Source organism: Malaclemys terrapin, chromosome 2, assembly GCF_027887155.1.
Source record: "Malaclemys terrapin pileata isolate rMalTer1 chromosome 2, rMalTer1.hap1, whole genome shotgun sequence".
Lineage (NCBI taxonomy): Eukaryota > Metazoa > Chordata > Testudines > Emydidae > Malaclemys > Malaclemys terrapin.
In genome coordinates, this window is record NC_071506.1 from 138,671,245 (window position 1) to 138,688,396 (window position 17,152).

General features: G+C 45.3%; 1 protein-coding gene and 1 non-coding gene across 3 annotated transcripts; one reads left to right on the plus strand and one right to left on the minus strand.

Moving 5' to 3' along the window:
- Positions 1–138: 138 nt before the first annotated feature.
- On the minus strand, positions 139–209 carry TRNAG-CCC (transfer RNA glycine (anticodon CCC)). Its single transcript has one exon. It is a non-coding gene; the product is annotated as a tRNA-Gly (tRNA).
- Positions 210–3,279: 3,070 nt separating this feature from the next.
- PCYOX1 (prenylcysteine oxidase 1) lies at positions 3,280–17,135 on the plus strand. 2 transcript variants are annotated; one of them, XM_054019624.1, is made up of 6 exons: positions 3,280–3,416; positions 8,735–8,941; positions 10,962–11,136; positions 12,110–12,321; positions 12,753–12,905; positions 13,298–17,135. In XM_054019624.1, exons 1-6 carry the CDS (start codon positions 3,293–3,295, stop codon positions 13,954–13,956), a joined length of 1,530 nt encoding a protein of 509 aa, XP_053875599.1. In that variant the 5' UTR covers positions 3,280–3,292; the 3' UTR covers positions 13,957–17,135. The 2 variants fall into 2 exon arrangements, with proteins under 2 accessions (XP_053875599.1, XP_053875600.1); XM_054019625.1 differs by lacking the exon at positions 3,280–3,416 and adding an exon at positions 9,706–9,838 and having other exon boundaries at positions 8,853–8,941.
- The last annotated feature ends 17 nt before the right edge of the window (positions 17,136–17,152 follow it).

The window sequence follows — 17,152 nt, forward strand, 5'->3', positions numbered from 1 at the left end:
TGGCGTTCCTTTCTTTCCAGTCTCCTAAATTTTACCGCAACCCCCTTCCGCCATTCGCGGCGGTGCGCTGCTATGGCTGGCTCCTCTGCTGCTATAGTTAAGCTATGGGGGGGAAGAGAGGGTGTAAAAAATATTCCATGCGCCGCCCGGGAATCGAACCCGGGTCGCAAGAATGGGAATCTTGCATGATACCACTACACCAGCGGCGCGGATGAGAAACTTGCCTGGCCGCAGCTTTCATAAGCTTTACAAAGCAGAAGGGACGTGAAATTATGCACACAATCTAATTCTGTGGTACCTACTGATGGTATCACATTGATCTATGTGTGTATGTAATATAGGCACCTTGTCTGTGCCTGTACTTGCACACGTGTGTTCACATGCCTTACAACACACTAATAAACAGTGCCTATATGCAAATTCATCATACAGTATTAGGTATAACATACACGTGCATTGCCCATAATTATAATTCTGTACAGTGTGAACATGCATTAGATCAGCTATTTACGTAGCAAATGTTCCCATATGCAAATACGGAATTATATATATGCATTGTGTAGAATTGTGCATAAAAGGCACAAACGTTAAAGCTGTGCATGTGTGTACAAATGCATAACTGGCAGTGCATATTCACATATCTGCAACTGTATATTTGCAAGCAAACAGATTATACTTAATTTCATACAATATTCACATGTATAGAATTATAATTACAAAAACATCCATTGCAGATATTTATGTACAGAAATAAACATGCAAATAGTAGAATATTACATATTAAAATGTAAATGCACATCATATTTCATTATATATTCAAAGGCACATGTAAGATCTAATGAAAATGTAGAAGTATATCTACAAATGCATTGTATGATATATTCCTATTTATCAATATATTAATAAAGTATTATTTGACTATGTATGTAGAAATATATCTGATATCTGTTAACATAGAGGCATATATAACACACACACACAGAGCCCTAATCCTGGAAAGATACACACATATGCTTAGCGTTATTTACTGCGTATAATGTTAAACAAGTGTGTACATCTTTGCAGAATTGGGGCCTATATAGGTATGAAAATATGAAGATTATATGTGCATAGACACTGGAAATTTTCAAACATTATATTTAATAATGTATAACATTTAGGCAGATATTTTGAATATATTTATTTTATTTCATCCTGTTCTTTCTACAGGAGTTGTAGGCCCAGATCCACAAGGCTGTTAACTTGTGGACCCTACTGTCATGGCATCTTCACACAATTTAAAAACACGCACCATATATACCAACTATGCAAGATACAAATATACATAAATATATTCATATATAAATACAAATATATAAACAAAAAACCATGACATTTAGTTAAGACAACAGTTCTTCAGAGCTTAGCACTCAACCCAATTAGGTTCTGTGTGGAAAACTAGCAGGATGTTTATAGCACAATAGCCACATAATCATGAATCCTGCATTCTCTTCCCTATCTTTCCTCTGCTACATCAACCCCTGGGGCCAGATCTTCCGTTTGTGTAAATTGGGGGAATACTCCAGGTGTGAAGCTGGCTCTGATGCTTATTTGGAGAGGGTGCCTGAAGGTACAGATATGTTGGAGGTATTTACCTCCTGGAATATTTGAAGCTGGAACAAAACTCCCATTCGTAGCATGCAGGGAATGCAGAAACCCCCATGTGCCTGCTCTACTATATCTTTCCTGCACCACCTCACCATGACTCCTAAATGCAGTAACCCTCTCTCTCTCTGTCCTGCATGATTTTCACTCTAAAGACCTGATCCTGCAAACTATTCCATACCAATGGACTCCTGAACCTGTGCAGCGTGCTCTATTGACTTAAGTGGAACTCTGTGCCAGTGTGAAGAGCCACTTGTATAGATTCAATTGCAGGACTGGAACCTTGACAGTAAAAAAAGTAAAATAATTTTTGCAAACAGCTGCAGCCAGGTCTATCTGGCTCTGACAAGGTCTTCTTTTCATAAGAAGTTAGCATAACGGACATAATAGTAAGGATAACAAAGCACTCCTGACTCGTTCCTCGATTAACAACAAAAAATGTCTTCGCTATCCTGGAATTAGTGTTCTCTGGCTCAAACAGATTATCACTGAGAACACAAATTTGTTTGTGATTGTCAAAAACAAGATTTTACCTTTAAAAAACAAATCTTTTCAAAGTCTATGTAAGTGTTTTTCTCTGTTCAACAAAAACGTTGGGTTTATTTTTTCTTAAAAATCAAGTAATTGCCAGCCACCTAGCACTAAGGGCAACCCCCTCAAAGGGAAAACAACAGCATGTGCAAATGATGAGTTGAGGTACACCAGTAGTTCTCAAACTTTTGGACTGGTGACCAATGTTCCCTCTAATTTTTGACAGTCCGTGTGCGCAAAAAATTGCTTCTGTGCAAATTTTTGTGCTTCTGTGCAAATTTTTGTGCACGCGGTGTTTCGCCATGTGCGCGGTGTTTAGGATCTGTGTGTGCGTGCACACGTGCACAGCTTAGAGGGAACAGTGCTGTTGACCCCTTTCACATAGCAAGCCTCTGAGTGCAATCCCCTCCTTATAAATTAAAAACACTTTTTTATATATTGAACACTATTAGAAACGCTGGATACAAAGCGGTGTTTGGGGTGGAGGCGGACAGCTCTTGACCCCCTGAGGGGTCCTGACCACCAGTTTGAGAATCCCTGAGGTACACCCCGGGACCACACTACACTGCTAATGCACCTCAGTCCTGACCTGGAGGGACTTCCCCTGAGAGGCTAGTCCAGTCTCCCCGATTTATTCAATCCTGAGCTCCTCTGTTGAGGCTGCCAAAAAGGATGAGTTAGAATCAATGTTGGTGAGTTATTTTGGGGACAGGGACACCTGCTCACTGGGAAAAGCCAGACACCCACCTATGTCACCCATCAGTTGAGAAAAAAAACACCCAAAACTTTAGTTCCCTACCAGCCAAGGGCTGGAATTCAAGTCCCCACCAGGCACAAGGGCCAGACACTGCGGTGATGGGTGTGCGCTAGGTACACTCTGAACAGTGTTACCCATCCAAGTGGGGCAAACACACTGCAGCCAGGCTCAGGCTGGGGGCTCCCTGGGATGCCCCCTCATGGGACGTTTAGGGGCTTCCCCCTGCCCTCCACTCATCCCTTCCCTAGGTCCCGCTGTCTTCCCGGCTCTCTCGCCTCGGCCCATAGGAAATCCTCCCCCCCCACGGGCATCTCCCCTAGCCCCGCCCCCGCCAGCTGGGCGCCGCCTCCCGAGAACCTGATGGGATTCCTGCCTGGAACGAGCATGCGGAACCGACTGCCTGCACCCCTGCTCCTGCTCCTCGCCTCCCTCTGGCGGGGGGCGCTGGGGGCCACCGAGCTGCGCTACCCGCCCGGCAAGATAGGTACTGGGGGGCGGGGGGAGGCCTGGGGCCCAGCTGCGGGGGAGAAGGGTGGGGGGTTCAGGAAGGCTGGGGCCCAGCTGCAGGAGAGAAGGGTACAGGGACTCTGGGGTGGGGGGTTCAGGGAGGCTGGTGCTCAGCTGCTGGGGCAGGGGCTCTGGGTGGGGGGGTTCAGGGAGGCTGGGGGGAGGGGCTCTTGGGTGGGTGGGTCAGGGAGGCAGGGGCCCAGCTGCAGGGGAGAAGGGTACAGGGGCTGTGGAGTGGAGGGTTCAGGGAGGCTGGTGCTCAGCTGCTGGGGCAGGGGCTCTGGGGTGGGGGGGTTCAGGGAGAGGGGGGAGAGGTTCTGGGGTGGGGGGTCAGGGAGGCAGGGGCCCAGCTGCAGGGGAGAGGGATACAGGGGATCTGGGGTTCAGGGAGGCTGGGGCTCAGTTGCTGGGGAGAGGCTGGAGGTTGTGGGGGCAGGGGCTCTGGGGTGGGGCTTTGGGAAGGCTGGGGGGAGGGGCAGGTCAATCCCTGGGTTTGGGAGACTGTACTGGTTCTGTGGCACAGTTGATGGTGAGAGGGTGGAGAGATGGGTCTGGGGCACAGTTACTGGGGGGTGGGGGGCAAGGATAAGGAGTCTGGGGACAAGCTGCCAGGGAGAGGGGAAGGGGGTGACTGGGACATCTGGGGTAAGAGGGCAGGAGATGGACCTGGAGCAACTGGCTCAGGATGGGAACCAGTGCGGTAACTGGAAAGAGCAGAGCAGTGGGTCGGTTCAGTCACTCCTCACTTAATGCTTTATCTAGGGTCCGTCTGCCCCCTGGGCTGCTCTGGCAGTGGCACTCTATAAGAAGCAGATAATGGCCCTTAATCTTGTTCTCTCCCTCCTGCTCACACCTCCCCTTTATGGTCTGCAACCTGCATATGGAAATAGCAGTGCCAGATGCTTGTGCCTTACTTGATCCCCCTCAGAACATATTTTTTTAAAGCAAACCCAACAGTTAAGCAAAACAGACCATTTCCATTTCTAATAATTGTAAGATGTTTAAAAATATAGATTAATTATTATTGGAGACATGCCTGATGTTTGGGGTAGTTTGGAGCCATGATTTTGTTTCAGCTCACTAAAATCCTATAAGTAGCCACAAAGTTCAGGAAACTCTCCAGTGTTCATAGACCCTTGAATTTCCGTGTTTGGCGTAGGTCCGTCTGTAACAAAAACCTAAGTGAAACCTGTGATATTGACTGGATGTCTAGCTTTGAAGTTTGTGAGAATCTGTTACTGAGCTTTAAAATACTTCCCGGATTCATAGTTGTTTATTACTTTCTTTGCCCTTTGGAGTCTATGTTCTCAATAGTTTCCCACCAAACACACAAACTTTGAAGAAACGAGCCTTGTGTCTCTGGTGCCTTGCACCTTGTGCAGTCATTTGCCCCAGTGCAAGGTGGTGGAATGTACTACCCTTCTGGTGTGGTAGCATTTTACACTCACTTTGCCTGTTTTTATGCTGGTGCAGATGACAACTGCCGAAGGAGCAAGACAGTGCAGGCCCAAGATGTAATTATGGAGCCTAGCTGACTGAGTTGAATAAACCAGTATTGGTGGTATTGCCTGTTGCAGACACTGTCTACACTTAAAACATTACAGTGGCACAGCTGCAGTGCTTCTTTGTAGACACTCACTACAGTGACGGGAAGGGTTCTCCCATCACTGTAGTTAATCAACATCCCCAGAGGTGGTAGTCTCTACCTAGCACTGTCTATGCTGGGATTTAGATAGGCTTAATTACATTTCTCGGGATGAGAATTTTTCAGACCGCTGAGTGATGTAGCTCGACGAACCTAACTTTCTACTGTAGACCAGCCCTTAGAGAGTGACCTGAGAACAGCTGAGTATGTATTCATAGAATCTTAGACTATGAGGGTTGGAAGGGACCTCAGGAGGTCATCTAGACCCACCCCCTGCTCAAAGTAGGACGAATCCCCAACTAAATCATCCCAGCCAGGGCTTTGTCAAGCCTGACCTTAAAACCCTCTAAGGAAGGAGATTCCACCACCTCCCTAGGTAACCCATTCCAGTGCTTCACCACCCCCCTAGTGAAAAAGTGTTTCTTAATATCCAACCTAAACCTCCCCCACTGCAACTTGAGACAATTAGACTGTTCTCTGTAGTACCAGATGACAGAACAAGGAGTAGATTAGGGGCGGGCAAACTTTTTGGCTTGAGGGCCACATCAGGTTTCTGAAATTGTATGGAGGGCCAGTTAGGGGACGCTGTCCAGTATCTGACTCTCCCCGCTTCTCGCCCCCTGGCAGCCAACATCCAACCCACCCTGTTCCCTGACAGCCCCCCCCCCCCCCCGGGATCCCTGCCCCATCCACCCTTCCCTGTCCCCTGACTGCCCCCTGCTGCCCCATCCAACCTCTCCTCTCATTCCTGACTGCCCCCCCCGGGACCTCTGCCCCCATTCACCCTGACTGCCCCCCAACCCCCCCTCCTTCCTAACTGCTCCCCGGAGACCCCTGCCCACATTCAACCCCCCTGTTCCCTGCCCTCTGACCGCACCGCCCACTATCTGCCCCCTGACCACCACCCTGAACTCCTCTGCCCTCTATCCCCTGCTCCCTGTCCCCTTACAGGCTGGCTACAGCCATGCCGCCCAGAGCACCAGGACAGGCAGATGCGCTGCCCAGCTGGAGCCAGCCACGCCACCCCGCAGCACAGAGCAGCAGGTCAGGCCGCGGCTCTGCAAGAGCCCCGCCACCCAGAGCATTGTGCCGGCAGCGCAGTGAGCTGAGGCTGAGGACTAGGGGGAAAAGCAGGGGGTAGCCTCCAGGGCCAGGAGCTCAGGGGCTGGGCAGGAGGGTCCCGCGGGCTGTAGTTTGCCCACCTCTGGTCTGGATCCATCCTCTTTGGAACCGCCTTTCAGGTAGTTGAGAGCAGCTCTCAAATCCCCCCTTGTTCTTCTTTTCTGCAGACTAAATAATCCCAGTCCCCTCAGCCTCTCCTCATAAATCATGTGCTTCAGCCCTTAATTTTTGTTGCCTTCTGCTGGACTCTTTCCAATTTTTCCACAGCTTTCTTGTAGTGTGGGGCCCAAAACTGGGCACAGTACTCTAGATGAGGCTTCACCAATGCTGAATAGAGGGGAATGATCACGTCCCTTGATCTGCTGGCAATGCTCCTACTTATACAGCCCCAAATGCCGTTAGCCTTCTTGGCAACAAGAGCACACTGTTGACTCATACCCAGCTTCTTGTCCGCTGTAACCCTTACGTCCTTTTCTGCAGAACTGCTGCCTAGCCACTCGGTCCCTAGTCTGTAGCAGTGCATGGGATTCTTCCGTCCTAAGTGCAGGACTCTGCACTTGTCCTTGTTGAACCTCAGCAGATTTCTTTTGGCCCAATCCTCTAATTTGTCTAGGTCCCTCTGTATCCTCTCTCTACCCTCCAGCGTACCACTTCTCCCAGTGTAGTGTCATCTGCAAACTTGCTGAGGTTGCAATCCACGCCATCCTCCAGATCATTAATGAAGATATTGAACAAAACCGACCCCAGGACCGACCCTTGGGGCACTCCGCTTGATACCGGCTGCCAACTAGACATGGAGCCATTGATCACTACATGTTGAGCCCGATGATCTATCCAGTTTTCTATCCACCTTATACTAATACATCCTACAATGTATCGATGTGTTGTCTCCTGAATAATCTGTGGGCTTGTCTACATTTAAAATGCTACAGCAGTGCAACTACACGGCTGCACCTGCACTGCGACACTACCTATTCTGCTGGGAGGGGTTCTCCTGTCAGCACAGGTAATCCACCTCCCCGAGAGGTAGAATTCTTTCAGCAACGTAACACTGTCTACACTGGGATTAGGTTGGTATAGCTACATTTCTAAGGGGTGTAGATTTTTCACACCCCTGAGAGACGTCGTTACACTGATATAAAAGCCTAGTGTAGACCAGGCCTGAGTGTTTTTTTTTCCCCTTTTTCTTTCATTCATTTGCAAATGAGGCTACACAATCCACATCCCCAAGAGAGGGTAGTCTCTACCTAGCACTGTCTATGCTGGGATTTAGGTAGGCTTATACACGTTTATCTAAGGTATTTAATTTATCTGGCCCCCATTACTGCCATCTGAGTGCCTCAATCTGTACTGTATTTATCCTCATCATGCCCCGGTGAGATGGGGAGAACAGCACTGTCCTGTTGTACGGCTGGGGAACTGAGGCCTGGTCTACAGTGGAAAGCGATACTTCCGTCAGGGGTGTGAAAAAACCACACCCCTGACCAATGTAGTTATGCTGACATAACTCCAGTGTAGCTGGAGCTCTGTCAACAGAAGGGGACTTCTGTCGACAGAGCTCACTTCATTCGGGGAGGGGATGGCCTTATAGTGACACGAAAACCCTTTCTTCTAGTGGAGCCTGCATTTACTCTAGGGGGGCTATATTGGCATAGCTATGCTGACATAGCTACACAGATACCTTGAGAAACACTGAGAGCCTAAGGTCCAGGAAGTTAGGAGCTAAATACTTTTGTGGATCTGGGCCTAAGCAACTTGCCCAAGTCCATCAAGTGCTTGCAAGTCCCTCATCTTGCTATCATAAATGATAAATATGAATTACTAATTGATGCTGCAAGTCCTGCCCTGCAGCAAAATTTGCCAACATTCCTGGAATGCTGAACCAGCTACGTGACACAGCCAGTTACGTTACCTACAGGATACGTGTTACCATGTGGATGTGTGCAACTCATAATCATAATGGGTTTGTCTACACTTGAAATGCTATAGGGGCACAGCTGCACCACTGTAGCACTTCAGTGCAGACACTACTTCTGCCAATGGGAGGGGATCTCCCATCGGTATAAGCAATCCACCTCCCGGGAGAGGCGGTATCTAGGTCGATGGAAGAATTTGCTACATTGGGGGTAGGTTGGCGTAACTGCGCCACTCACGGATGTGGATTTTTCTCACCCCAGAGTGATATAGTTAAGTTGACTAATTCTCTAGTGTAGACCAGGCCTTTGGAGTGGTTTCCTGCTTCTCTCAAATTAATGTTCAGCTGAAGGGTTGTGGCTTTAAATAATTTAGGGTGGGATTTTCAAAAGCACAAAAGAGATTTAAGAGCCCAAGTCATGTAGGTGTTTTTGAAAATTCTACCCTCAAAATGAAAACTCCATCTCTATAGTCCCAACAATAGAGACAGCACTGGAGGAAGAGAGCCACAATTGACACTAACAGGAGGGCTGCCTGAATTCAGAGACTTGGGATGTGTCTGTGGAAATTAACTAAAGTGGGGAAAATAACTTCCTTTTAAAATGTATTTTCAGCTGTTATCGGAGCTGGTATTGGGGGCACCTCAGCAGCCTATTTTCTACGCCAGAAGTTTGGGAAAGAGGTACAGATTGACGTGTTTGAGAGAGGGATGGTAGGGGGCCGTTTGGCTACTATAAACGTGGAAGGAAAAGACTATGAAGCAGGAGGGGCCATCATCCATCCTCTTAACCTACATATGAAGCATTTCGTCAAGGAGCTAGGTATGTGTCTTTTTCCTAAGGAGCAGAAGTCACTGGGCTCGTTTCTTCACTCACACCAATGCAAATAAGGAGGAACATCAATTTAAGTCAATGGCTTTACATTGGTATACATGAAAGGACAATCCATCAGGCTGCTGTGACATACTGGGGTGCAATCCAGACCAGTGGAGGGCTGTGTCACCCCTGCCTTCTAACCTGGAGTGCCTCGCAATGTCTTGCTGATGTAGCCTCCAACCCGGACTACTCACAAAGAGCCTTCCAGCATGCAGGTCACTCCCAGATGTGTTTGTGTAATTGCAGCTTGCCAGTCACACCCTGGCTCTCACCAGCCTGGGTTATACTGCAGGGTGATCCCAACACACTCCCAGTCCTGGATTTCCCCTCAGAAACGTATGTCTTGTACTGTCCCGTCCTCTCCTGGACAGTCCAAATATACTAAGTCTGTTAGTCCTTTAAGGGAATAATATACACTAGCCTATTATTTTAGAGTTACCTGGACACTTTAACTTAAACACACTGGAAAACACAATAAAACAAGATTATTAACTACCAAGAGAGAGATTTTGAGTACAAGTAATGAGGCATAAAAGTTACAAAGGTTACAAGAAAAATTAAGATAAAATGCTTTCTAGTGCCTAATTTAACAAACGATATTGAATTCAAGCAAAGTTTCTTGCCATATGCTTCAAAAAGTTTTATTGACCAAACTCTTTGGGTCAGGACTCCTCCCACAGAGTCCAAAGGCTGTTTCCTTTCTCTCTCAGGTGCAGAGAATGAGGGGGGCAAAGGTGTGTTTGCCTTTTTATAGTTTCAGCCCCCTCTTGAAAAACATTTTCAGCTGAGAACCAGGAGACAAAGTGTGAGGAAGGATGGTCTTTGCTGGTCTTTTTCACTTACGTGAGCTTTCTTTATTTTCTTGTTTCTCCCCTTCTCCTGGAGGTCTCTGTTTACTGCTTAAATGCAAATTAAGACAAGCATACACTCCTTTGTTCAAGACAGGTCCCTTTGACCAGTTTGTTGCTATGTGAGTCTAAACATGTATTTTTAACATCATACAGGGGAAATACATAACTTTATGCAGCAAGTTCAGGGGACAGGATTAGATAACCTCTTGAGGTCCCTTCCAGTCCTATGATTCTAAGTTGTTACACACATTTTACCATGACATTACTGATCGGCAAGTAAAGAGTTTTCAAATGATACCTCACAAGGCATATCTTGTACAAAGATTATTACAATAGTGTGTATAATGTGAACCCAGGGGTGTATTCGTTACATCTGCCCAACTAACAAAACTTATTAGAGTCAGTTTGGTGACTGTTATAAACAAACAAATCATGTGTATTACTCATGATATTATTTTAGAGGGTTGGGCCGCTTGATTTTTGTTTCTAGGCTTTTTTGCAAGATCCCTCTGTTCCTTCTAAGTGTTTAGGTGCTCTTGACTAAATGGGATGACCACAGCAAAATATCTAAGATATATTGTAACAAATCCATGAACTTCCTGGTTATTGTTATACTGTATACCACAGCCATTCTGAATTTTAAAGCTAGACAGAGACTAGAACTCAGAGCTTCTTGATTCAAAGCCCAGGTTCATAGTGCTTGAGCTGAAAGGGAATCTCTGTTAGCAGCTCGGGGCCTGTTTGAATAGCTTTGATTCTCTCCACTGAAGGATAAATACTGAACATACACACTATCCTGCTCATTACGTTATCATTTACTTGAGTTGAAATAATCCTGGTATAATCTTAGAGGAAGTCATTTCGAACTCCTGCACTCTTGGGGCGCCACTCACCTTTTTCAGAGTCAGCTTTGTTGCTAAGATTTGTAAAAGGAAATAATAAAAATCTAGAGACAGTGTGAACTGATAAGTCAAAATTATCGCACTTGTTACTGCTTATAAGGATGCATCTTGTATGCTTCCTGAAGCAGTATAGTGCAATAGATAGACCTGATCCTTTTTAAATTATGCCAGCAGGCCCTGTTAGCTTATGGCAGATATTTCTTTCCTTTGCAGGACTTTCTGTTCCTGAGAACCGACATGGCCTTCTGGGCATTTACAATGGAGATGAATTTGTATTTGAGGAGAGTAGCTGGTACATTATCAATATTCTGAAACTTCTGTGGCATTATGGATTCAATCCTCTGCGAATGAACATGTGGGTGGAAGACATCTTGGACAAGTTTATGAGGTAATGATGTAAAGCCTGAACTAAATTAATTCTCCTGCTGGAGTGATTAAAAACTGGTAGGTACTATCTATGATGATGAATGCTGTGGAAACATTTAATAAAGGAGTGGCAGTTGAGTTTTCTTTTTCTTGACCCTCTTTCTGTTTCTCTTCTGTGATCTTCTTGGGTCTTTTTTCCTACGAGCGTATGTCACAATATAGCTAGGGCAACCCAGGATTCATTCCTCATGGCAGTGGGGTGATCTCTAAGAGTAGTTTTTGTTGCCTGCCCTTTTACTTTGTAAACTGTTCTAATTAAAACAGGATTACCATTTAAACAGTGCTACTTTGTAGTAGTAAGCACAAACACAGCAATCACCACTTGTACATTGTACAATGTAAACCAGACAATATAATTTTGAGCGAAAGGAGTCATCAGTACAATTTGCCCTAATGTAGTGTGTCCATCACACTGGCATTTGGGTGCATAAAACACAGAAACAGGCGTTAATTTATAACTGCCTGCAGTGAGCAAAAGTACCCACCCACTTGGAAAGAAGTCAGGAAACTTATGAAAAGACCCAAAAGGGCTTTGTTTTAGATGTGTTAGGCTATGGTTTGGCTGGCAAGATGAGCCTTGTCCCTTGTTTCTGAAGGTTAAGAGATTCTGATGGTCCCATTGAGAATCCCTTGTCTCCAGTTCCCAAGAACGCCCCTCCAAGGACTATCAGCACAAACACTACACCTGATCTCAGTTGTCAGGAGGGAGCAGTGGGACAGAAGACAGTATCTAAAATGGTCAGACCCTTCCACATACTGGTCTTTGCAGAGAAAAACAAAAAACTGGAACTGCATTCAGAATTTTTGCTATTTCTGTAAATGTTTTTCATTTACAGTAAGTCAGTGTCTGCAAATCAATTGTTCTGTGCTAATCTATATAGTCCAGATTAGTCTTTTATTAATTGATTTATATGTCTCTCTCCTTTTGGATAAAGTATCTACCGCTATCAGTCTCATGACTACTCCTTCAGCAGCACGGAGGGCTTGCTTCATGCACTCGGAGGGAATGACTTTATCCAGATGCTGAATCGGACCATTGATGAGACTATGCAGAAGGCTGGCTTCTCCCAGAAGTTTATCTATGAGGTGGTTACTCCAATCATGAGAATCAATTACGGCCAAGGTGCCAACATTAATGGGTTTGTAGGTGCGTTTTTAATTGTCTTCCATACTTACATAGTTCTGTTTCTGCTGGCAGATGAAGCTGTCATTAAAGGGCTGGGTGTTGTGACCTCTGTTGTGCTATAGTGAAAACTCTGGCTTCATTGTTAGGATTCTTGCTCCCTAGACATGGGTAGGCTTTGAAGGCGATGCATTCAACCTTAAGGAAAGGGGGATTACTTCTATTGCTCAACAGTATCTTCGCTCACTGTGATATTCTGATAGGAAAGCAAATTGTTCAGTAGCTGTTTGGTACCATTATTTTTAGCAAGTTTTGTGTGTCACTTTCCTAGCGACCTATAGTTTTCTTAGCTCCATTTTACTATCCCAGCCCTGAGTGAAGATCAGTCCCCTGCTTAATTCAGTGAATGGGATGTTAGAACAGTGTGTTTGGAATTTCATTCTCTTCCCTGGCAGGCGCGGTGTCTTTGGCAGGTGCTGACTCTGGACTTTGGTCAGTAAAAGGTGGCAACAAACTTGTCTGCACTGGCCTTCTTTATGCTTCCAAAGCACAACTTATCTCTGGCACAGTTATCTCTATAGAGGAGAGAACGCGGCCCAAACGCACAGGTGAGGTGCACTCGCTTTCTTTGGACTTAAGCGGAAAAGGCTTTAAAACTAAAGATCGTCATATGCTGAAACATTTGGATGCCCATCTCAAGAGTCCTGGTATTCAGGTCACTACATACATATAAGGCCCATCTGATTTTTAGGCCCCTTATGAGGAGTCAAATTGGGCACCCAAAAATCACTAGTCTGAAAGACTTGTTCTAAATTATGTCAATAAAGGATCTGGTGTGCAACATGTGACGCAAAAGTTTAGTCCAATAAAAGGGAAAATTTCCCCCACTCTCTCCCCACCTCCCTCCCAAATATCTAGTTTACAAAAGCATTAACCCAAAAAAATACACATGTCCTGTTGCCAGGAGGATTCTGCATTTTCTTAAATATTTTTTTTCCAGGAAGTACGGTTAAGCTGTATGAAGTGAGCTACAACTCTGCATCAGGGTCAGCTACAGACATGTACGATATAGTTCTTATTGCTACACCACTGAATCGTAAAATGTCCAACATCACCTTCTGGAACTTTAACCCGCCTCTTGCACAGTTCTCAGACCATTACCATCAGATGGTGGCAACTTTTGTTCACGGGCGCATAAACGCATCCTTCTTCGGCTACAAGGACCCATCCCGCTTTCATTTAGCCGACATTGTCACAACAGAAAATCCCAATCTATTTATCAACAGCATAGGTGTTGTGTCTCCTGTCCAAAACACACACGAGGAAGTGAAGCAACCCATGGGACCTGCCGTTTGGAAAGTGTTCTCGAAAGAACCTCTCACCAAGGAGCAGATGAATTTGCTTTTCTCATCCTACGACTCTGTGAAAGAGAAGAAGTGGCTGGCTTACCCACACTACAGTCTCCCGAAGAAATGCCCACCTATAATCCTGCATGATAGAATATACTACCTTAATGGCATAGAATGGGCGGCAAGTGCCATGGAAATGAGCGCAGTTGCCGCCAAAAATGCAGCCCTCCTTTCTTACCATCGCTGGTATGGAAACGTGGACATGATTGACCAGGAGGACTTAAATGAGAAACTCAAAACAGAGCTGTGAGTTTTACCCAGGTATGAGCGGCAAATCCCTGTGGCTGATGAGTCTAGATTGCCCAGTGAGGGCCAGAGGAAATTGATCATGGTATTGATCAAATGCTACATCTTTCTGGCCCACCTTACTGTTAAAAATGAATATATGGCAATATTTTCCCCTCTAACCTGATACAGTAATCACAAGTGTTACCTATTACAATAGTGAAGGTGGAAAAATTCCAGAGAGGTGTAGGATTTTTAAATTGCTCCTTCTCCTATGTATTCTGACCCCAGCTCAGGAAAGCACTTAAGCATGTGCTAAAGCCCATCCCTATTCAAGATAAGCACTTAAGCAAGTATTTAAAGTTAAGCATGTGCTTAAGTGCAGTCCTGAATAGGGATACGTTCCTGGATCAGGACCCGTTTATGTACAATCACCTAGGCCCCGATCTTGTTGACACGTAAGCATGTGGTTAAGTATTTGCAGGAAAAGGCCTTAGTGTCTCCTGTGGTGTGACAGAAACTCTTAAATATAGGAAAAAGGCAGAGGGATATGGAGCCAGGTGTAACATATTAAAGTAATGTTATTTTAAAAATTGACAAAATCAAATTCTGAAACTAGCCTGTAAGAGGCTGTCTGGTCCCATGTTATTGGCTCACTTCATTTCCAACTGCTAACCTTTAAGTCCAGTACAAATTAATTCCATGGTTTCCTAATATAGTATCAGCTTTCCTTAAGCAATTGCTTTTGTTGCCACAGGGGTCTTATGTGAGTAGAAAGAGGCAATGCTCTACCATCTGAAAAGGTTTTGAGAGCCCTTTTACTAGATGAGACTTTGCTTCTTTTAAGGAAAATAATTTTAAATTGGTTTTAAAGGGGTTTTCTGTATTTAGTTTTAAAGTGTGGCGCAGTCTGGGTGCATGTTCTGTAATATTGATTTTTTTTCCCCCCCGTTCTTCTTCTAGCTTTATTGTAATCTTAGAAGCCAAATCTGTAAAACAAATAAAAGGAAGTTCTTCTTCACACAGCCAACCTGTGGAACTCCTTGCCTCAGGAGGTTGTGAAGGCTAGGACTATAACAGGGTTTAAAAGAGAACTAGATACATTCATGGAGGTTAAGTCCATTAATGGCTATTAGCCAGGATGGGTAAGGAATGGTGTCCCTAGCCTCTGATTGTCAGAGGGTGGAGATGGATGGCAGGAGAGAGATCACTTGATCATTGCCTGTTAGGTTCACTCCCTCTGGGGCACCTGGCATTGGCCACTATCGGTAGACAGGATACTAGGCTGGCTGGACCTTTGGTCTGACCCAGTATGGCTGTTCTTATGTTCTAGTGTTAGGTTCTACAGTAGAGAACCTGAATATAATTTCGATAACAGTGAATGTGGCTTCTTCCCAGCTGAAGTTAATATACAGCTTTGAAAAAGGCCCTAAGTCATGGGCTCACCAGGAACTGCAATTGTATTTTTTAAAGTTTGGTTATTCATACATTGTCAAAAAAAAGGTAAGATTCCAATCTCCGTACAGAGTACTTGTCTGACATGGCATGTATTAACAGTACTGTAATTTATTTTAAAGCATGCTTTTCAGGTGAGTGAATACAGGGGGGATTTAACAGGAGAGAATTTTTTTTTGTATAGAGGGCTACAGTAGCAGCATGGAGATGGTGTGAGTGCTACACATGATGATAAACACATTAATGCAACAGAATTCTAACTAGTCACAGTGGTTGAGACACACCAGAAATGTTATGAAAGTCAGCAGTCAATAAAATCAAAGCCATGCCAGCTATGCAGTAAAAAGGGAGATCCAAATAATTTTGGGATTTTATTTTGTAAATTGGGGGAGGGGTTGAGGGGGGGCTCTTGTTTCTTTTGATTGCACACCTTGTGTAAATTCTGTTGCTTGTAGGACATAGGGCACTAAGGCCATATTTTTACAAGTGAGGTGTAGCAGTGTTGGGACTCACCACTCAGAGCCTCTTGCTGGTCACCCTCGGGAATTAGCTCAGTCCAGTGGAGCGCCCTCTCCTGGTGGTGTCACATCCGTTGTCTCACCCTCAATTGGTGTGTGGACCCGCATTGCTCCCAACTTGCAGCATCCTCTTTGAGCCACTGCCCTCCGGCAGTGCCCCTTAGTCCCTCCTCGCCCCATTCCGGGGTGTGTGACACACACACACACACACAAAATCAGCTGTCCCTCTGCACCCCCAAAGTCACACCCCTCTTGGCAGGGGGTTGGGGCAGCCCAAGACAGACACTCCCGTCAGCCAGGTGTAAGGCAAGGAGGATGAGGGGGACCCAGGCCCACCCACTACTCTAGGTCCCAACCCAGGGACCCTCTAGTGGCATCCATCCTGCCCTCCTTCTCTCCCTCCATCTGTTCACGTCCCTAGGCCACTTCCCCTTTGGCCCCCTTGCATAGGCCAGGCCCTTCCCCTCTAGAAGGTCTGGGACAGACTGACTGCTTGCTCCCTGAGCAGCCTTTCTATAGGGCTGAGCCAGGCCCTGATTGGCTATTCCCCTGCGCAGGCCCACTGGCCTGCTGCAGCCCAGTCTAACATGAGGGTGGGGCAGATGCCCCACTGCATGAGGCTAATTTAACTGTGTTAATTCTCAATAGCTTTACAGCTTACACAGACTGATCAAGCACAGTAAATCTAACATATCTTAACTAAATCTTATTTGCTTTAAATACCAGAGCTCCAGAGAGGTTATGAAATGTTTGCAGAAATACATGGTTGTCAGTGGTCAGTTTTTTTAAAAATTAGTGAGCTGAATTCCTACACATAGTTTAAAGAGTGATACTCAATACTCAGCATACATTTTTATGGTTTTTTACTTGTAGCTCTACCTGCTGTCTAATTTCAACAGAAATTCAAGGTACCTAAAGAAGCACTGTTAATTTTGGGTTGGGGGGGAAGAATCACATTTGATTGAAACTTTATCAGCTATAAAAGCTAAGGTGACTAAATAAAATATTTTGTTTTCAGTTTTACTTTGTGATTTAATAGTATTTCACCTATCCCCAGGCAATGTCTTGCTGAATAGACATCAGCAAGGAAACAGAAGCCCTCCTCCTCCTTCTCTTTTTAAAGGAATCTTTTCGAGGTGCTTATCAAAAGGGAATTTTGTTTAAAAAAAATTGATAATGTTTTTAATTCAGGGCTATGTTAGTTTGTAAAATTAAAGCTTTATGGAAATACTTCATTTGTCCTTAGAT

Coding starts and splice junctions, on each gene's coding strand:
- PCYOX1 (XM_054019624.1), top strand. CDS start 3,293: ATGGGATTCCTGCCTGGAACGAGCATGCGGAACCGACTGCCTGCACCC. Junction 8,942..10,961: donor GCATTTCGTCAAGGAGCTAG/GTATGTGTCTTT, acceptor TTTCCTTTGCAG/GACTTTCTGTTCCTGAGAAC. Junction 11,137..12,109: donor ATCTTGGACAAGTTTATGAG/GTAATGATGTAA, acceptor TTTTGGATAAAG/TATCTACCGCTATCAGTCTC.